This window comes from Dermacentor silvarum, chromosome 9 (genome assembly GCF_013339745.2).
Source record: "Dermacentor silvarum isolate Dsil-2018 chromosome 9, BIME_Dsil_1.4, whole genome shotgun sequence".
NCBI lineage: Eukaryota > Metazoa > Arthropoda > Arachnida > Ixodida > Ixodidae > Dermacentor > Dermacentor silvarum.
The window spans coordinates 53,234,823-53,257,253 of NC_051162.1; the positions used below are offsets into that span (position 1 = coordinate 53,234,823).

General features: G+C 49.2%; 1 protein-coding gene across 1 annotated transcript in view; it reads right to left on the minus strand.

Annotated features, from left to right (window-relative positions):
- The window catches only part of LOC119465253 (uncharacterized), a 54,304-nt gene extending 39,902 nt beyond the window's left edge, over positions 1-14,402 (minus strand). The window contains exon 1 of the mRNA XM_037726052.2: positions 14,189-14,402. Within this exon, the coding sequence (XP_037581980.1) occupies positions 14,189-14,275 (87 nt within the window). The 5' untranslated portion in view covers positions 14,276-14,402. The remainder of the gene's footprint in view (positions 1-14,188) is intronic.
- Positions 14,403-22,431: the final 8,029 nt, after the last annotated feature.

Here is a 22,431-nt window from a genome sequence, read left to right on the forward strand (position 1 = left end):
CTTTCTCTCTTAAAATGTAGAGAAATCCTAGACCTCACGAACCTATGGTCACTGCACTTTACCCTACCTAACACTTCTACATCCTGCACTGTGCTGGGGTCGGCAGAGAGTATGAAATCTATTTTATTTCTTGTTTCTCCATTAGGGCTTTTCCAGGTCAACTTCCTGTTGTTACGCTTCCTGAAGAAGGTATTCATAAGTCGGAGCCTATTCCTTTCCGCGAATTCTACCAACATCTCTCCTCTAGCGTTCCTGGAATCGATGCCGTAGTTGCCAATTGCTTTCTCACCAGCCTGCCTTTTCCCCACTTTTGCATTGAAATTGCCGATGACTTTTACAGCTTTTACAGTAGAACATTTTACAGCTTCGCTGTAATAGATATTCAAATCATCCACACGTTGCTGAGTAATTTCCTCAGATATTTGGTGAGAACTTGCCGGAGGCTTTATGTAGCGCTAGAACTTCGAAGGGGCTTCAATCAAGAATTTCTTTAACGTCATATTGTAAAATTTATTCTTGCATTCCTTAATCAGTCGTTTTATTTGTTGTCTCGTTGATGTAATACATATTTTGTTTTCAGCTGTATAGATTCTCCAACAAGACATTTTTTTCGTTTTAGTTTTCTTTCTGCATGAATAATTTATCTGGATATACAAGGATTGGTTTTACGAGTGCGTTTCACAATGTTTGGTACATAACTGTCAACACACTTTGCAACAACCCTTGAAAAGAAATGCCATACTCAATCAGTGCTACAGTTAGTATTGTAAAGGACCAGAAAATCATCATAGGATTTTTTAACGTAGTCTAGAATGAAAGCGCCATCTACGGTAGCAAAGTTCTTGCACTAGATCTAAAGAGGGTATTTAACACCGTGAGGCACGAGGCCATACTAGCCAATCTCAGTCACACGCATTGCGGCCGACAAACTCACAACTACGTGAGGGCTTTGCTCACGGACCGTAAAACCACAATAGGTCTGGGAAATGCTGATGTCACAGCGAGTAGACACGCCGAATTTAATAACGCCACAAGGAGCAGTGCTGTCGCCGACACTTTTCAACGTCGCCATGATAAAACTCCCTGACCAACTCGAGAACATACCGGGGATCAGACATGCCTTGCATAAAGACGACATCACGGTATGGATGGTGGGAGGTTCCATGAGAGAACAAGAAGAGGCATTACAGGAGGCAGTAGACGTCGTAGCAAGATACGCGGAGACAAGCAGACTGCAATGCGTGCCGGAGAAGTCGGAGCTCCTCATAATCGAGAAGTAGTCACGAGGACGACCAACCACCCTGGCACCAACTATCAACCTGCGAATAGGTCCTAGAGATATCCAAAAGCTGGACAGACTTTGTATCCTCGACTCCTACTTACATAGAGACGGGGGCGGAGGATACGCCATACAGCAGCTACAACACACGACCGCCAGGATCTTGTGCATGATGCAACGAATTACAAGCAGAAAGAGGGAACTCAAGGAACAGGACCTGATCCGACTAGCGCAGGCTCTGATTGTGAGCCGCATCACATACTCGGCAACATATTGCCACGGCGATGAGAGTAGCCAAAAGGGATAGGAAGCTGTATTTACAAGATATATACAGAGAGAGACGGCTGCAGGCAACATGGCAGAACAACAACACGAGCACTACTCTGACCGTCGTCTTCAGCGTCTTTCTGGTGCAGTCTTCCATGATCAGGGGGATGCGTGCTTCAGTGCGCGGGAACAGCGCGTAACAATATATAAATTTCGGCAATGTGGAAGTAAAGGCTCTACACCAGCTGATACGTGAGGCGTATAAGCAAGCTCTCGGACTCCCACCCGGAACGCTAATTTTTCGCCTCGAGGAGACAGGGGAGTAGAACAAGGCACGGGAAATTATGGAGGCTCACCTCGTAAGCCAGAAGGAAAGGCTACAACGCACGAGAGCGGGACGCTCCATATTGAAATGGCTTGGATATTCCGTACGGAAGCATGTTTGGAATGGCCCGATGAGATCAAGGCCGACGCGGTAGAACGGGACACCGGGAATGTCTATGGGCTCTTCTGAAGAGGACCGCTTGGCGACAAGGATGGATGCTTGTCGCTGGCAGGAATCACAAGTAGCAACGTATGGACCCACAGAGCGGTCGAGGCCTGGCCAGAAGAACCGATGCCGAACGCGATCGTACGTGCGAGTTGCTCCGAGATGTCCAGCGGTTGGGGCGTCATGAAGCTGTTCGAGAACAGTGGAACGGAGTGTTTCGGGAACAACTAGTAGACGCTCTGGGCCATGGGAGCTGGTTTTGCGTCTGTACAAGATTCCGTCACGAAGCACGAATAATGGTAGGGACGGGGCAGAGTGATGAGAGCATACACGGTGGTAATTTGACCGCAAATTGGCATCACAGAGCTGTTTGAAGTTTGAAGTTTATTTGTAGCGCAAGAGCAAAAAAAAAAGCATACCTATTAGGTAGTACAATAGGATGTCCCAAAGTAGAACTGTCCGGGGGGCCTCCTCTTTTACAATGCATACGATATAATCACATAAACAGCAGTAGGATGCATCCAACAAGCGATAACAACTTTACACAAACCAGAGCGTTATATAAAAACAAAATAACAAGATAATAATATATAAATAAATATCATAAAAAGGTTATATTTCATTATGATAAGCTAACAGAGGCATAAAACAGATTACGAAGATGTTTAACTTGTGAATTTAAAGCAATAGAACACGAACGTATTTATTTAAAATCTATATGAACAATAAGAGTGAAGAAAGTTATACGTATTGGAATTCCCACACAAATACTTTAAAACACACGTCCGCAGAAAAGACAAAGACGAAAATAAAATCGGCAAGAAAATCGGCAAGAAAAAAAGACAAAAAAAGTGGTCGCAGTTTCACCTGAAAGGCGAAGCATCAATTGCGATAGCAAATTTGTAGAGAGCTATACGGAGTAAATGATAGTAGCTTTATCAGCTGTATAAACTTGGACATGCAGCAGCACCGGCAACACGCAGAACCCATGTCGACGCCGTCGGCGTTTTGCCCGCGTTCGCACAAAATGCGTGCGGCGTTGCTGACTGGTGCCGGAGCCTCTGATATAAATCGGCACTTGGTGCCGCAGCTAAAAGTCACCTCCCTTCCCTCCCCCTTTCCCCCCCCCCCCGCCTTTAGCACGTCGGAAGAAGGCGCGTTTGCTCTCATATAGATTTCCTTTATCTCTCTCCCGACCATAGCGTGCCCCCTTTGCTCGCCTCCGGCGCGCCGGGTACTGCTGCTGCTGCGCTTGCGATCTCTCTCTCCTCTATTCTAACTCTCAACCATCATCCCCCCTGTGCAACGCGGTTGAGGTGTCCTCTATTGAGAGACAGATAAGTGGTTCTTGAGGGAAAGGGAAAGGTTAGCGCTATCTTCTGCAGCCCTTGAGGGAGCACGGCTCAGCGCCAACGGGGAGGGGTAAGTGGGAGCGAAAGAAGGGATAGAGTGGAGTCGCCATGGCTGGGCGAAGCAAAACCGGCAGGCATAGGCGGCACGTATCAGGCCGAGATGGAAGGCCTTGGTGTGCTGCAGAGTCTGCAGGGGTGTTGTGCCAGGCCGGTCAGGCCCGGGGTGGGGTGGGAGGCCGTGAGGCCTTCCCGCTTGTAGAAATGTCCTTAGAGGCGTGCGGAGAGCCCTGACGAGTCAAGGAACTCCACGACGCCTCGAAGTGCAGAAAGGTGGTGTCGGCCGGGGAAGAGGAGATCTTCCTCCTTGCCAGAGGGGAGGCCCAGGCGGCGGAACTCCTGCAGGAGTGGGCCCCGCTGCTGGAGGTACGCCGGGCAGGCCAGCAGGAGATGTTCGATCGTCTCCGGCTCCCCGCAGGAGCTGCAGGCCGGGGACGTCGCTCGTCCCAGTCGGTAGCTGCGTGCTGCCGTCCAGCTGCAGCCGATGCGGAGCCGGAGAAGGAGCGAGGTCTCCCTGCGAGCCAGGCCTCGCTGGGGGAGTGGTCGTGGGGGGCATCCCAGTGCCACCCGTTTGTCTGGGTGGTGGGTCACCAGGTGTCGCCGCAGCCTCAGTCCAGTGAAGTCGCCCTCCGTCACGGCCCGACTGAGGGGCACAGTGGTGTGGTGGGCGTCCTTCGCCAGGGTGTCGGCTGCCTCGTTGCCCGGGATCCCTACGTGGGCGGGGATCCAGTGCAGGGACACCGGGTGGCCTGCGTCCTGCAGCGCTGTCAGCCGGGTAGACAGCAGTGCAACTCCTAGGCTGGCGCTTTCTGGCCTCTGCAGGCCGAGGAGGGCTGCCTTGGAGTCGCAGAGGATGGCCGCTGGTACCCCAGGAAGCTCCTCGGAGAGTAGGTCGACGGCCAGGTGGAGGCCTGCCACCTCCGCTGCAGTCGAGCTGGCGTGTCTGGGTAGTCGACACTGCCTGCTCTTCTGCAGGGCTGGTGCCGTGCAGGCCGCCGTGGCAGAGCCGGTGTCCGGTACCACCGAACCGTCGACGTACACCCTTGAGAGACAGTTCTCGCGTTGCACTTTACCCAACTTTTCACCCCTTTCCACAATAATCTCCATGCTCTCATATATGGTGATTGTAAAGGAGGAAAGAGACGCCTACTTCTGCAGCCCTTAAGGAAGCACGGCGCAGAACGCGCGTTTGTTTTCCGCCGTGGGTTCACTCCCCGTGAAAGAGCGCGTCCCTCGCGCCCTTTCACTCGCACATACAGCGTTCGGCGGCGCGCGGCGACGATTTCATCTCCATTGACGTCATACGGAACCTCACGGCGACGGCGACGGCGACGCCGACGGCAGAAATCTGGTTTGGAGTGTTCATATAATTGCTATCGCAATAAAACTAAAATAAAGAAAAATCACTGAGAAAGCAGCTCTTCTAACAATTTTATTTTTAATTTTCGTTTAAAGGAGTAGAAAGAAGAGCTAATCTTAATGTCTGCACTAATTGCATTCCAAACACTTATACCAGCGAATCTGAGGGTAAACTTTCCATAATTTGATGTTATTTTCGGTAAAAGGAGGTTATTCTGTTCAGAAAACCTCGTGTTGTATGAGTTAACGATGTGACACAAAGAAAGGACGTCCGTACATACCTATAGGTATGTCAAGATGAATGAAGCGAAACATGAGAAGCAATAACTTATATTGAAATAAATACCGAAGGGGTAGAATACGAAGCAGTTGGTAAAGAGGCAGGGAATGGCGTCGCAGTGGTGTAAATGTAATGAGCTTCAATGCTTGGTTTTGGAGGCGTTCTAAAGGCTTGAGGTGAGTAGGATAGGTGTTTATGAGTAGGATAAACACTGTGAGTAGGATAGTATGTTAAACGGCTACCTATATATGCATGATATAACGAAGTAAGAATATGAGGTACAAAGTATGCACGTGCTTTGATGAGAACATGAATACCAAATGACACTTTGTGCAGTAATGAACTGACATGGCAGTGGTATTTTAGGTGTTTGTCAAGGGTAACACCAAGAAATCTCACTTTTTCAGATATCGGTAGTACATAGTTATTCAAAGAAATTGTTATGGGATTTACTAATACTTTTGGTGGACTATGGAAGAGGACAAACGTTGTCTTAACTGAATTTATACATAGTTGGTTTAAGGTACTCCATGTGTGCACATTGGAGAGGTCAGTATTAAGTGTGGCTTGCAGAGCGCTTAGTGTGTGCTGAGATGAGTATAATGTGGTGTCGTCGGCATATAATAGGCAGTCTGAATCGGTCAGTAGATTAGGTAAGTCATTTCTGAATAATAAAAAAAGCAACGGACCTAAAATGGAACCCTGAGGAACACCACTGGTAATTAATTTATTGGTAGAGTAATGATCATTTATACAGACAACTGTGGAACGATTACACAAGTTGCAGAAGAGCAGTTCGAGAGGTGGATCAGTAGTGCCGAATTGCGCTAGTTTATTTAACAAGATGCAATGATTTAGTGTGTCAAACGCCTTACTAAGATCAATAAATATAGCCCCTACAATTAGTCCCCGGTCAATGGCTTGCTTGATTTTGTCAGTTAAGGGAACTAGTGCTAACTCGGTTGAGTAGCCATGTCTGAACCCAAACTGGAGGGGACTGATAAGCCTAAACTTATTTAGGTAGTTAATGAGGCGGTTATAGATAAGTTTTTCAATAACCTTGCTAAAGGATGGCAATATACAGATGGCACGATAATTGTTAATATTTTCACGTTTGCCTTTTTTGAAGACAGGAATTATTTTACCAATTTTAAGTGAGTTAGGAAATACCCCAGCACGGAACATTTTGTTAATAATATCAGCAAGGACAAGTGAGATATCAGCAGAAACAAGCGTCATATGAGCTGGTCTGATAGAATCAATGCCAGGCCAAGTTGATTTTAAGGAACAAATAACATTGTAGACTTCATGCGGTGAAACAGGACGAAGATAAAATGAGTATGAGCTACGCGAAATACTAGCCACCGCATTCGCTTTAGGACTGTTATCCGAAGCAACAAAATGTTCACTGAATGCTTGAGGAATATCAGTATCTTTGGTGTGTTCACGATCATTGAGGACAATTCTTTTGATGCCCGGGTCAAACTCTTTCATATTAAGAAACTGTCTAATTAGTTTCCACTTACGCCTGGTATCGTTTCCGTTTTCAAGTATTTTGTTTTCATAGTAGTCTCGTTTTGCGCGCCTGAGAATGGCAGAAAGAATGTTTGAATATGCACGGAAGCGATTTTTCAAATTTATGTTAAAGGGCTGCGATTTTACTTTTTTGTGAAGATTATTTTTTTTTCGTGTTATGGAACGCAACATGACATCTGATATCCAAGGATTTCTTGGAGTAGAATACCAATGTGTGACTTGTGAATAAGCAGTACACTGATCAATGCATTTAGTGATTCTGGAATGGAACATGAAAAATACCTTCTCAGGACAACCCTCCATATCTACGTCATCTCAGTTTGGGGTTTGAACCTGATGAATAAACTGTTTTGTTGAACGAAGATTTAACATATCTTTTAGAATTGCTAACTGCTTCTGTACCTAGGCAAAAAAAAAACAAGGGGTAATGATTAGTGATTGAATAACCGATAACTCCAGAAGAACAATGAGAATCAGAATCAAATGAAGAAAAGATGCTGATCAATCAGCGTGGAAGAGCCTGAAAGATCACGCCTAGTTGGAGTCTGTATTAGGAAAGAAAAGCCATAACTGAGTAGACAAGTTACATAGTCAGAGCAAGTCTGACAGTTGATATCGAGAATATTAATGTTTATGTCTCCGCAAATTATTATATTTTATTTGCATTTGTTAACGCATATAATATATCTTCAAGCTGAGAACAGAATTGCGCATAAGAATTTGACGGTGAGCGATATAAAGCACCTGCTATTGTACAGCTGTTATTGACCGGCAGAGAATTGCAGTCAAACTCTAACCAGATCGATTCACATAACAAGTCCCGAAAAGCAAGATCGTAACGTCGAACGTAGGGCAATGATGATCTGATGAAAATAGCCGACCCACCGCTCCGGTGGGAAGTTCGATTATTGAATTCATATTTGTAGCCAGACAGACCATACAAATTTCCATTAGCTGATGTTCGCTGTGTATGTCGGTTAAATCGGATATCGTGAAGACACAGGGTTCCGAATCGTGCGCTGACAAGTCGGGAGGATCCACTGGATGACGGGATAAGCAGCCCACATCCTGGTGGAGTCTGCCAGACTTGTAAGTGACGTGAAAGCTGTATTCTTGCAGTTTCAGTGCCCAGTGACCAAGTCGTCCAGTCGGATCTTTGAGGGAAGACAACCAGCGAAGCGCGTGGTGGTCTGTGATGACCGAAAAGGTGCGGCCGAACAAGTATGGTCCAAACTTTCCGACAGCCCAAACTAGTGCGAGGCACTCGCGCTCAGTGGTCTAAATTTGCACTCTGAAGAGGAAAGAAGACGACTGGCATAGTCGTCAGATGACTGACGACTGGGCGAGAACAGCACCGATGCCATGTCCACTGGCGTCGGTGCGAAGTTCAGTGGGGGCTGACGGGTGGAAATGGGCCAAGATGGGTGGTGACGTAAGTAAAGTCGTGAGCGTATGAAACGCGGTGGCCTGTTCAGGACCCCAAGAAAATGACGTGTCCTTCTTCAAGAGTTGCGTGAGTGGACGGGCAGCGTCGGTGAAGTTCTTGATAAAACGTCGAAAATAGGAGCACAAGCCGACAAAGCTCCGTACGTCTTTAGTGGAACGTGGCATAGGGAAGTCATTGACAACGCGAATGTCTTCTGGGTCAGGTTGCACACCGTCAGCACTCACAAGGTGGCCAAGAAAAGTAGACGGAGCCTTGTAGACAGTCGAGAGCGTCATCGATCTGCGGAAGAGGGTAGACGTCCTTGCGCGTTACTGTGTTTAAGTGGCGGTAGTCTACGCAGAAGCGCCAGCTGCCATCTTTCTTCTTGACAAGGACGACCGGTGAAGCCCATGGACTGCATGAAGGTTCAATAACGTCCTTGGTGAGCATCTTGTCGATTTCACGCTGTATCACTTCTCGCTCGGCATGGGACACGCGATAAGGACGTCGTCTGATTGGGCTGGCGTCCCCAGCATTGATCCTATCAGTGACCAGAACTGTCTGTCCCAAAGGACGGTCATTAAGGTCAAAGATGTCGCGGCAGGACTTCAATATGCGCCGCATAAGGGATGTCTGTGCAGGAAGGAGGTCAGACGCTATCATCTTGTCATTATCACCGTCGACGAGATTGTGCGAGGAAGAGGAAGGGGCAGAAGACAAAGAAGCGTCGGTGACGAATGCAGAAACGGCACACTCATCGATAAAAGCAATGTGGCCTAGAGTCATGCCGCCCGGGATAAGTTGCGTGCACCAGCTAAAGTTCAATATGGGTAGAGACGTTCGATTATCCGTAACTCTAATAAGCGTGCGAAGGAGAGCGACGTTTTGGGTGAGTAAGACGTCAACAACCGGGGTCAAGATGTAATCGCCATCGCGAATGGGAGAAAAAGACCGCAAGTTCACATATATAACGGCTTGAGGAGGTAGACGAACGTAATCCACTGAGCACAAGCGCGGTTGGCGTGTAGTAGGAGCGTCATGGTAGCACGGTAGTTATAGCTGAAGCAAGCCGGTTCCACCGTCGATAAGGGCAGAATGGGCAGACAGAAAATCCATACCGAGTATGAGTTCATGGGAGCATTTCTAGAGCACGGCAAGTAGTACGCTTGTGAATCAGTCAGCAACACTAATTCGAGCGGAGCACATCCCTAGCACGGGAAACGTTCCGCCATCGGCGACACGAATGAGCGGTACTGTGGGTGGTGTTAGTACCTTCTTAAGGCGGCGACGAAGCTCCCAATTCATCACTGATATCTGAGCCCAAGTATCCCCTAGAGCAATATGTGCGTCATCCGTCTATGAAGTTCCGTCTGGTCTGCAGTGTGGTTAGAGGATTTGGCAGGCGAGTCGTCGATGCAGCATCACCTCTGGGAGCTGCATCGTCTAGTTTTCCCGAGGGAGTCGTTCAATTGGCGACGTAGGGCGGCATAATTATGGCGAGCGAGATGATTGGCGACGAGACAACGGCGAACGGGGCTGGTGACCATATGGGGATGGTGAACGACGATACGGCATAGAGGGAGCGTCGTCACCGGTGGTTTGGGGAGGCTCGCGGTAGGACTGAAATCGGCCATGATCCATGTCGGGCGACGGTTGTGTTCATAGGGCGCCTGATACCAATACCACCAGCTGTTACAATGTGGGGCCACGTGTCCAATACGATGGCAGTTGAAGCAAATTGGACGGTCATCAACAGTCCTCCACTCGGCTGGATTGCGAGTACGGAATGGCGGCCTTTGACCTTGGGCGTGCGAAAGTGAGGGACGGCGGTCGATCGGCTGGGAAGGAGCTGCGGCGCACACAGAGTCCAGGCCAGCATTGCAGAGCTCCTGATGAACGATGGCTTGGACTAGTGGCACCATCTGGGAGCTATGGTCGCATATACGGCCGCACATAGAAGCAGGAGACACAGCGTGAAGTTCGCATCGGATGATACTTCACGTGTTCTGCGGTGAGCGGCGCCGACGGCTCAGGTACGTCTTCGCACGACCACGTTGCTGCCGTGTTCGGATGTCGAGCGAAATGATGGGCAATGCGTCGACTTTTGGCGGCCTCAAAGCACTTTCACTCTTGGATGATGGCATCGACGGTGTCGCAGTCTTTGCAGATTAGTAGATTGAAGGCATCATCCGCTATGCCCTTTAACACGTGGCCTACTTTTTCAGACTCCGTCATGCCGTCGTCCGCTTTGCGGCAAAGAGCAAGCACATGATGTATATAAGTCAGGTATGACTCTGTCGCTGTCTGCGGACGAGATGCCAGCTCCTTCTTTGCTGCCGCCTTCTACCTGCAGACTTGCCGAACAGGGAATGCATCTTTTCCTTGCATGCATCCCAGCTCACAATTTCGTCTTCGTTATTCTCAAACCACACCTTCGATGTTCCTTTGAGGTAAAATAACATGTTTGCCAACATGACCGTCTCATCCCAGTGATTGTTCTTACTTCCACGCTCGTACAGGGGTAGCCAGTCCTCGATGTCGACATTGTCAGTCCCGCAGAATGTGCCTTGGTCCTTTTGCTGAGCCAGGACGACCGTTGTCGTTGCAGCTGCCTCGGTGGGCGCCGACCCCTCATACGAAAAGCACAAACACACACATTACTCACACCACACTATGCGCATTATATTAACAGGGACCCAGGCTCCCCCACTGGTAAACAGTGCGGGGCCTATCGATCAAATTAACACATCTTGTGGGGGTGCCCTGCAAACGCCTCGTTTAAAAACACCATACTTTCCAAATTACCACACAACCAGCATCCTGGCAGCTGGGAGAAGTGGACCATTCCCCTAGGAAGGTTTGAAAAACTATGGTGTCCGCTTTTGGTGCAGCACGTCAAGAACGTGCTGGGTCAGGAGGCATGAGCCTACCAGGAGGCCCGGACTTGGCCTTTATTTCCTGCTAATAATAGTTCGGTGCTAATAAATGTTATTTCTCTCGCTTTCTCTCTTCCGCCATCGTGGAGAAAGCCAAGCGTCGGCCGCTGCGGAGCTCCGTTGTACCGTGTGGGTACCCCGCAACTCCCACCAAAACGCCACGGGGATGAGAGTAGCCAAAAGGGATAGGAAATTGTATTTACAAAATATATACAGAAAGAGACGGCTGCAGGCAATATGGCAGAACAACAACACGAGCGCTACTCTGACCGTCGTCTTCACCGTCTTTCTGGCGCATTCTTCCATGATCGGGGGGATGGGTGCTTCAGTGCGCGGGAACAGCGCGTAACAATATATAAATTTCGGCAATGTGGAAGTAAAAGCTCTACACCAGCTGATACGCGAGGCGTATAAGCAAGCTCTCGGACTCCCACCCGGAACGGTAATTTTTCGCCTCGAGGAGACATGGGAGTAGAACAAGGCACGGGAAATTATAGAGGCTCACCTCGTAAACCAGAAGGAAAGGCTACAACGCACGAAAGCGGGACGCTCCATCTTAAAATGGCTTGGATATTCCGTACGGAAGGCCAGCGCACCGACACAAATCCCCACACGAATACAGGAAATTGTGCACGTCTCACCGATTCCGAAAAACATGCACTGGGCCTTCCACATCCGACGGCGACAAGTCCGAGAGCTGGAGCTCGCGAGGAAGTATGAGAACCACCCCAATGTCTTGTACGTCGATGCGGCCAGCGTAGCGAGAGAGAGAGAGAGAAACGAGAAGGGAAAGGTAGGGAGGTTAACCAAGGACGTGCCCGGTTGGCTACCCTACGCTTGGGGAGAGAGAAAGGGGAAGAATAGATAAGGAGCGAGAATACGAAAAAAAAACACACAAAGAGTCAGTTATTCACACAGTCAGTCGCAGAGGAAGGTCCACTGTCACAAGCGCTCATATCAGTAGCGCACCCAGCATCTCTGCCAGGGGGGGGGGGGGGGGGGTTTGACAGTTTGCCAATACCATCTAAACAGCACTAATTTCGATTTCTTCACGGGAAATTATCAAAAAATGCGCTTTTTGCGAGTGTGCAGACGATTGCGCATCTTACATCTTAATTGCAGTACTCAAATGCGTAAGGAAAGAAAAGGGGTTAAACAAAAGGGGGGGTTAAGTCGGCCTCAGAGGGGGGGGAGGGGGTTCCAACCCCCGAATCCCCCCCCCCCCCCCGTCGGTGCGCCACTGGCTCATATAGTCCAGTCTCCTTCAAGAACTGAAGAAGAGCTTTTGTGGCCTTTCGCATGCAGGAATGCGTAGGCCATGGTCCCAGAATCTTTTCCTCTGACAGCACTCTGCTATCTAACATGCTGAGTTGAGTTTGAAGAATCCGTCATTGAGCGTCAAAAGCTGGACAATGACACAGAAGGTGCTCTAGCGTCTCATCGCAGCCGCACAAATTGCATGCCGCACTGTTAGTCATTCCTATTAGGAATGAATAGGAATTCGTAAATGCGACGCCCAACCACACGCGACACGGTAAAGTTGCTTCACCACGGGAGAGTCCAGGTGGCAGGCGAAGTCGCAATTTAGGGTCGAGAGAATGCAAGCGTGAGTTGCTGAAACCTGGTGAATTCCATCTTTGAAGTGTGATGTGGCGAGCAAGTGATTGAAGAGCGTAGCAAGAAGCACCACATTCGTCACCAGCGTAGTCGACAATCACAGGACCGAAATAAATGCGTCGTCGGTTCCCGGAGCGAGCGCTGCGGAGGCATATAGAACTAGCCATAATGTTAGCCATCATGACGAGACCGCACAGGGAGTGCGTCAAAGTTCTTATGGACTCTCAGACGGCTTGCATAATTTTTTTCCAGGGCTAAAATTTTCAGGGCCGCACATCACATCCTGAGTGGAGCGGACAAGCTGCCACCGTACATACAAATCGCGTGGACTCCGGGACACGAGTCCTTACGCGGCAATCAGCAGGCACACGCCTACTCCCGAGCGCATGCACACCGGGAGCAGCGACGAGGACGTGCCGAGCAGTTCCACTCCAAGCCGATACCATTGACCTGCAGGCACATCCTACATCACTATCGCCTTTCACGAATAACACTACCACCGCCTCATAATGCTCTCACGCGAGAGGAAGCCGTAGTGTGGCGGAAACTCTAAACAAACACATATCCCCACTTCAGCTTCTACCTGCTCAATGTGATCAACGCGCAACGCTTTATCCCATGGCATGGGTTTGCGCAAGTACACCAGAGCTCACACCCATAATCATCCCACCACACGGAAATGGGAGGCAGCGCTGTCCAGCTGCGACTCGACGGACCAGCTCAACCTGCTCAACCGAGCGAGATGGGAAGGCTGCTGGACTCCTGGACGGAGGGGACCACACACTGCAGAGCAGAGGAGCTGCCTACGCTCGCGTGCTCTTTTGTATTATTCTCTCTCTCCTCGAGGACACCGTATTTATTTTTCTGTGAGTATCCTGCCGTACTGATTACGTTTATTTAGTAATAAAACCAAACTGACCTAACGGCTGAATTGGGAATTTCAACAAAAATGGTGATTCCGTGGAGCCTGTGAACGTTTAGGCTGCAGAACACATCTGGCACGGCCAAGTTCAGCAGTGTTCAGCAAATTCAGCAGCCAAGTTCAGCAGCCAAGTCCAGCATCTCTGCCCAGGTGGCCGTATAGTAACCAACATGCATCCTATCGCCTATACCCGTTCCCACACACAATGCAACTCCTGAGTCGTGACAATCTGGGAGTTGAATGCGCCAATTAAAGATGTTTTTTGAAGAATATATCCAGCACCCGCTGTCGACCTATATGTTTGAACCGCTTCGTGCCCAACCGGTAAGCATTATTATTTTTTTCCTGTTCAGGTTCATTTTGGGTGCGGCTACAGTTACGGCTAAAATTCAGGCTCGGGTTTGGTTTTCGGTTCGGGTTCGGTTCGACACCCTTATCTAAAGAAATATTTATAACTTTCAGAAAGGCAGGATGGGCAGAGATAGAGTCGTAGATGGTTCATAATTTGGCGTTGAAGGTATGCCACGTGAAACGTCATAACATATAACTCCAACTGCGGCCATTGGCACCAACAAAATATTCTGTTAATGCTGAAGCACGGCTCGACCGGAGTATTAGTATTTCATATGCGATCAAGTATCGGATATAAAAAGGGGTATAAGCTTACATTATACAGGTCCTCTAAATCTGTACGACGAAGCACGGAGGTTTGGACGTAGAGTCCCAGCAGAAGGGTTACTATGAAATAGAGCATGGCTCTTGAGGACGACCCACAAGTTTTAGGGCTGTACTAGAAATAAATCTACGTAAAGTCCAAGCAGAAAGGTAAGAGCGAAGTGGCGCATTGTTCTTGGAACAGCCCACACGTTCTGACACTGGAGGTATAATGGCTATTGTACAGCGGCGGGGACACTATCAGCGCGCTTAGGAGCACCTAGGAGCGTGAGCACTTTCCTTTTCGTGAATGTTTGTTTACCTTGCTATATTCCATAGCCTTAGCCGTTGAAGTGTGCAGATGATACAGCACTCCTGCCCGCTCTTATTTTTGACTCCGCGGAAACATCTGTGCACCTGCGCAAACGTTCCTTAGCACAAAGCACCATCTGGCACGTAGCGCAGTTAAAGAGGAAAGCTGTGCTAGCTGGTTACTTGAAATATGCGTCACAGTTAACAAGTGCCAAACAGACGGGACGCAGGAAGAAAAGCATAAAAGGAACATTGGGCCAGTATAGTGTAAGATTTCCTTTCGTTCTATTATATTGCTTATCATCCACCGTTCACGATTGGCCGCTCCCCAGTGTTAACGTCAGCGGAGTGCTACTCGGACCTTTGACGCAGGGAGAGAAGATATAGCATTCGAATAGTTGCAACATCGCACAAACCAATTAAAACAAGACATGAAAGAGATCACACAACATATTTTGTTTGTACAATGCCCACGGTGTCTCGGGAGGATATGAATGCCTCGAAATCGATCTTTGTATTTACGCCTCGGCAATGTGCCTGGAACATCAAATGCATTGTTGAGACGTTGCTTGTCCCAGTCTCGTCTAGCTCAGCCCCTGTCTCGTCTAGTCTCCCAAACTTTGGCTCATATACCCACTACGGGGGATTGGCCAAGAAGCAGGCAGTTTCAACTATGTTTGTTCGAAATTTATTAAAAACTAAATTTGCATAACAGTCACTACAAAAATAGTATTAAGAATTTTGAGATAAAATAATTTTGACATGAAGAAGTGAAAAAAATGTCATAGTTTCGCCCTAAGGGCGAAGCGATGAATGCGATAGCAACACAGCAATGTCATACGAAGTAAGGTGAGCGGCTTTGGTAGCAATATGAATTGTAGTAAACATGAGCTGATTAAGTAAGCAGGTGTGCTGCGGCGTAAGTAGACCGACATGAAGAGAGACTCGATGACCACGAGAAGGCGCGTGTGAAACGGTGGTGTTGATGAGAAGCGCTTCCCGTGGGCAGCGCGTGCGAAGGGACACACCTGTAGCGCTGCACTGCCGACCCGGGCAGCATTGCATGTGTAGCGTGCGTTGGAAAATGTGGCCCGACTATTACTAACTGATTGAACAAGCGTGGTGTGAGCGCGCACAAACAAACATGAATAGATCACACTGACTGCAGACAACGACTGTCAAAACGCTGGCAGCAAGCGCATATATACGCCGCAGCAGCGGGCGAAGGTACGTGCGGTCTATCGCTTCAACGGAAACTGAGCGGCGAATGCACGGCGCATAAAGGTCAGAGCCGTGTGGAGATAAGAGACGGTGCGGTCGAACGAACGACGAGCGCGGTTGTTGGCAGCGTAGAAGTGCCCCCCCGCGCTCCTTCCGGCGCTGGCTTCCCGCTTCCTTGCTTGCGCGTGGGAGAGATAAGAGACTGTGCGGACGAGCGACGAGCGCGGTTGTTGGCAGAGAAGTGCCCCCTCCCAGTCCCCCTGCTCCCTTCAACGCTGGCTTTCCGCTTCCTTGCTTGCGCGTGGGAGATTGAGTGCGTTCGCTCTCCGCGCGGATAGCGCGCGTCCCCGCACGCTGCCTCTGGGGCATACGGCGCGCGGCGAACATTTTATCTATACGGAACCTCACGGCGACGGCGACGGCAGAAATCCGGTTGAAGTGTCCATATAATTGCTATCGCAATAATAATAGGAATAATTCATAATTCTAGAAATTCAGCAAGACACTCCTCTTCTATCTCTAATCAAATTGTAAACTGCAAGAAAAGCATCCCTGTGGCTGTGTCCCACTGAGGTCGCCCCAAAGCAGAGAATGGTTGGCGAGGTTAGTAATAGGCCAAGTTTTCGAAATGAAATTTCTAAGAGTTTTATTTCTCTTAAATATGGGCGGCACGAGAGGAAAAAGTGCTCAATGGATTCGGATTCATTGCAAAAAGAACATAGAGGGGACACAGCGAGACCAGACCTGTGTAAGTAAAAATTTAGTGGCAGTATACGGCATATCAATGTTGTAATGGAAACTTCCAATTGCCTTCAAGGAACCGATTATTATTTCACGGGAAACAAAGATGGTGGAACTCAGAATCTTGCAGTACCACTGCTGGCTCTTTCTCGGTTGCGATAGCGCTGCTACTGTTCCGACCTCCTGATTAAGCACGAGTTTCCACAGTATATTCTTAGCTCTACACTACTGATTGGATTTGAAGAAAGTGCTTTTTAGGGGGTTGAGTTGCACAAGCAATTAGAGTTTCATCTGCTTATATCTCTTATAGAGCGAAAATTTACATGCGCCGGAGGAGAATTGCCATTCGCTTCGATTCCACCCTTGAGGCCCTGCTACTCGTTTATTCTGGCATTTTACTATTGCATTTTTTATAAGGGCAACACATGCGCAGCACAATTATCGCGCTTCGGAAACGTGAGCAACCAAAGCTTAAAATTAACATAACTTCTTTTTTCTTCAGCCTGTTCTTCCTTTTTGCTATGGGCACCTAAGGCATTTTCTGTCTTCGAAGAGAAAAACGTAATCTTTTTATGCCGATGCAAGTGGAGATCCTTGCACCTGTAACGCTTGCAGCCTCACTGTCATCGAGAATTACGTGACGAATAAAATATTTGGCCAGAACAGCCGCTATTAAACAAGCGGCGAGCAGAGCTAGAGAGGGTACAGAGCTGAAGTCTTTCCGTAAAGTAAGGGGCTTGCGGAATGTGAATGTCACTACCCTTTCGCTTTGGAATATAAACGGAAAAAGCGCGGCTTGTGGACACAACGGGAAAGCTGCCCGCGAACAATAGACAATCGGTGTGAAGACGGCACGCACGTTGACTCCGGCCAACAAATTTCTCCACTTGCAGCGCGGACAGGGCGGAGCGTTTGTGCTCTGTACTCTCATTTGGTCAAAGCGCGGACGACGCTGCGAACATGACGGAAGGAAAAAAAATCACCGACGATTACGATACTCCCTAATGTGAAATTTGAGCGCAGCTCTATACATGTTTTCATTGCGCGATATATTGGCTGGCGCGGACAATATGTCTCGTGCGGCACATTGCAAATGGAGCTCAGTGTGGCGCCACTGCCTCGCTATTCGGGAGATCGCGAGAGGCAGCGCGTGGGTGACGCGTGAGTGACGCCTGGGCGCGATTCGCAGCAGCCTGCTCAGACAGACCTCCGCTCATGCAGCGCCTTGTCTCCATATAAGGTATCGGTGGACGCGCTCGCCGCATGCCATCGGTGAGCGGACGACGGCGCTAAAGCCCCTTGGCGGCCACATTTCGACGGGGGCGAAATCCTAAAACGCTCGTGTACCGTGCATTGGATGCACGTTAAAGAACCCCAGGTGGTCAAAATTATTTCGGGATCCCCACCAAGGTAAATACATCTGGTAGCGAAGCTTCCATAGAAGCCCATACGTTCAAAACATGGTTGCTTACCGGCGGTTCATGGGGCTTAGCGCCATCTGTGTGAGGAGGGAACGCTTCCGGCGGAAAAAAAATAATTTGACGTCATATCCGTCAAAAACAGAAGTGACGTCATTTTGTTCTCATAGGCGCGAAATTTGTTTTACGGAGGCCTGCCATTAGAGCTGTATATTCAATTGCCCCGTCATTGACTTCATGGGGCGTTCCGAGTTTTCAGCGCGAAAAGCGATGCTGGAAAAGATCAGCCGTACGGGTGTCGAAATCGCATCGCTGCACAGAACATACTTTCTTTGGAGGCCGACGAACGCATTGGGCGTAGATTGCGTAGAGTGCTCGTCCTTTCGTCGGACGCCAAGCCCGTCGGCCAGTGCTGTTGCACGAAAACAACTAAAGTAAACAAGTATCTGACGGTCGCAACTCACTACTTTTAACTGCACAGGTTAAGAAACAATAAAACTACCCGCGTCACCTAATTCAGACAAACGTCGACATGCAAAACAACACACATGTGAGGGGGGCGTATTGTAACAGGTGAACTTTACGAGCGCGCCTTTCCACGCACTCCAAGAGTTGCATTGCATTGCAAGTGATAGCGGCGTCAACGCCCGCCGCTATCGATGGGCGCTCTCACGGTGGGCCCTGAAAAAAAATATTTATTGATAATGATCTAGTAAAATACAGTTGTATCTTTTCTCGCCATGCGTATATAAAATGAATTAGGAATTTTATTTTCGTTGAATAAATGTAACTGCGTCTCGCTTTAATTTAGAAACGCTTTTTTCTTTCCCAGTGTCTATTCCCTCCAAACATAGTCGCGCTTCAATCGCTGCTCCCATAACCACCCTTGCTGATGTCGGGGACAATTGGTTCTGAACCGCTTTTCGCCCGAAGCTTCGCGACCTATGTGGATCGACCTTGTCCCCACTTCGGCGTGCCTCATAAGGTATCGTGGTTTTGGCACACAAAAAGCCGGAATTTATTTTGCAAGTGCAATTTCGATCGTTTATTGCTACGTATAGTATTTATCGTCTTCTTTGACGGCACTGTGCCGTCGCGCCCGTTGTCTTGTCGGAAGAGCGTGCGCGGAGCTACGGCGGTGGAAGACACAAACTCACCGTGACATGATTACGTGTTACGCCGACTTTTCTTGGCTAGAACTACCGCGACGATCGCTCCTAGATCCTTCTTTCTTCCGTGTCTGCGACTCCAGGTGTTATGTTCTAACGTCATCAAAACCAGGCCACGGCAAGATTTCCGTGGGAGTACAAACGATGCAGACCTGCTAGATGGGCCGCGTTCGCGGAAGAATTCGTTCCACCTTATGGGCGTACTGCCACATGTTTTCCAACATGTAGGAAGTCTGCCACACGCTTTTCGCATGTAAAAGGATCACATTTGTTAAGTATGGACGTCGGGAAACATTTACACAAAATTTTGATTTGATGCTGGTGTTGTCTCGCAATGGCCGGACCTCGCGTCATTGGTTTTATCCTGACCTTTAAACGAAGAGCGAAATTTGCTGTCGTCATGTAACCTTGAGGCTCGGTATGATGGTACTACTCATATAGAAATTATGCAAATTCCACACACTGTGGCAATCGATGGTATGCGATGCTGTGCCTTTTGTAGGCTGCTGACTATGCAGCGCTACCAGATGAGCCAACTCGTTTGGGTCAGGCCAGCAATTGTGCGTGCGACGCTAGCGTGTGTGAGATGACAGCAGCAAGACGACAACGACAGTATTACGGTGATGGCATGACGACGGATTTTTTTTTTTTTTTTTGTAGCAGCGGAGCTGTTTGAGATTTTAGTTAGGCCGCGTGGTGCCAACAAAAACTGTGGGCCGATCCAGGACGCAGTGCAGAAAGGGTCCAAGCGCAATGGCACATACCCCTGTGAACTAGCGAAGCTGTTTCAGCTCGAGGATGGTCCGTCGAGTGTACGCCGCAAAACCTCCGCCTGGCATCATGCGTCGCCTAGAAACGCTTCGCCCCAGCTGCGCCGAGCCTCGCCAGAGCTGCCTGAGCCGTGACGTCATCGCGCGCACCGCATCGCTTCGCCTTAGTTTTGCCGAGCCGTTACGTCACCGCGCCATGCGGAGTGGTTTTCGCGGCTGCGCAGAGGTGGAGCTAAGCCGTGACGTCACTACGCCGATCCACGGGATACATTGACCCTTTTCGCGGCGATCCCGTGGGCGCTGCCATGTTTGATCACGTGGTGACGCGTCCATTGCTTGCCTCAACTGCCTCCGTTGCCTCTTTGTTTACAATGGAAGTGTATGACGCCGGCGCGGCTTAGAAAACCTCTGTTTTCGGAGGTATCGTAGACGGTGACTAGGTGGACGACACGAAGCTTTGATCGCTTAAGCTATGTCCAAACGGCGCAAGCAGCGTATATGGTGCTTGTTCTCAAAGCGGGGCTAAATATGTATTCCAAGCTATCCAAGCTTTCCGATTATGAATTCAGTCAGGATTAGTGTGTTTTGCTCTTTGTTCTTTATTCGGCAAATATTTTGAAGCAGTGGCTTGTCAGTTTCTGACTAAGTGAAGTTCCTCGGTGCGGCAAGTATCTGATTATTTTCTGCCTAATCCCTCGCCGGTGTGCTCAGTTCCGATAGATTTCTTCTTCCTGAGCACAAGGCTTGAAACGTAGCTGTTTTGTACATTGTAATAGCTTGTAGCAAATATATATTACAGCTAGTAACTCGCGTACTCTTGTGGACCGTCACGAAACATTCAGCTTCGACCATTCGTGCGCCATAGGTGTAGTCAGTCATTTATTGTGCGTATACAGTGCGCATATATTCAAATGTGCGCCCATTCACTAAGTGTATTCTTGATACGTCGGCGATAGAGTGGGCGTAAGTTTCCCTGCCACTAGGGACAGATGTGTATAGATAACGAAACTTACTATGACAGGAAGCGGCGCTACTCCCTTTTTCATTGTTTAACGAGTGGTACTCACTCTTGCCGACGTTCTAGGGCTGAAGGCCTTTCTTTGAAGGTTAGCGATACAAGGCTGGCGGATGAGCAAATTTCTGTATCCTCAAGGAAAGCCGTACATCACGAAGTGCTGGTAACACGTTCGGACAGTTTAAGCAGCGGTCCGCGAACTTGGCCACACAGATTCATTCTATTCCTTAACATGCCAGTCACTATTTTTGCAGCCAACTAATGCACACATCTTCAATCCACATGATTCAATCTAGCATGATTGGAGCACAATGTGTTAGCGAAAACTCAGTCGCATTTCCGACAGCTGATCGCACAGAAGCAAGGTAAAGCGGTAATGGTTTCGTATTCGTGCGCGGTCGCTGAGGAGAGGTATGGCGCGCCGCCGTGAGCGCCATCTCGTTTCTCTAAAACAAACTGCTCCGCGAAAAGGATCAATAGCTCCGCGTCGCCGCCGCGGTGACACTAAAGCCGGAACCGCATGGCGCGATTTCAGGCGCGTGTGACGCGCGGATGGTGGGACGCACGCGTCATTCTGACGCGTGCCCAGCAGGTTCCATCACGAAATCGCGCCGCCGCGCGCTGCTACTCGGAGTAGAAAAAACACCCCTCGCGCGGCGCGTCGCGTGCGCGTCCGCCAATCAGAGTTCTGAGTGCAGTCACGTGGCATATTGTTTTTTTTTTTTTTGCCACCAGATGGTCCTGCTCTCCGCGCATCTCTACGCATCTCGGCGGAACTTCTTTGGCGGAAGTTTTTTTTTTTCTCAGCAGAACTGGCACGCGCGTCGAAGGAAACACGTGCTACACGTGTTCGTTCGCGCATCGTGTTCACCCAAAACGGACAGAGCAACCTTCAACGAGGCCCTAAATAGTAGCAATCGCCTCCTCTGCTCGATAGTAAGCGGCCAACAGTACAATTTCTAGGTGAATTGTAAACAAGCAGCGGCCGCTCAGCATGCGGTAAGTACATAGTCGCAGTTTCGCACACAATCTTGCTCTTTGACATGAAGCTTGATACATAAACTTCGGAAAAAATGTCGCTGTCTAATTACACGAAGATTACTTTTATTGTAGTGTTCTGTAATTTTAAGGGCATATTATATATGCGGTAACAGAGACAATTCATATCGTTGGGAGTTATGTTGTCTGCCAACCCGGAAAACGCAGCGTGAAAGCGCCGCGCCGTTCCATTCTTTCGTGCGGGTGCTCGCGCGTCGGCGGCAGCGCGAGCGTTCGCTGCGCATCGCGTTTTTCGCCCGCGAAAAACGCGCCATACGGTTCCAGCTTAACGCCCCGCCGTCTTCGCGCCGAGCACATCGCCGCGAAGATGGGGCGACCGAAGAGCGTCACTCCCGAAGCAGAGAAAGCGCGGCGCGAAAGCCACCGCACCGCTACTCGAGAGCGAGTGAGACGACTTCGGTCCGATCCCGAGTATCGCGTCGCCGAAACGGCGGCGAAACGTCGGCGATTCGCAGAAGATCCGGAGTTACGAGCCCGTGAAACCGAGCAAAAGCGTTTGAGCGTTCAGAAGCGTCCAGATACTTTAGTGACCGAGTGTTCGTTGCTCTATG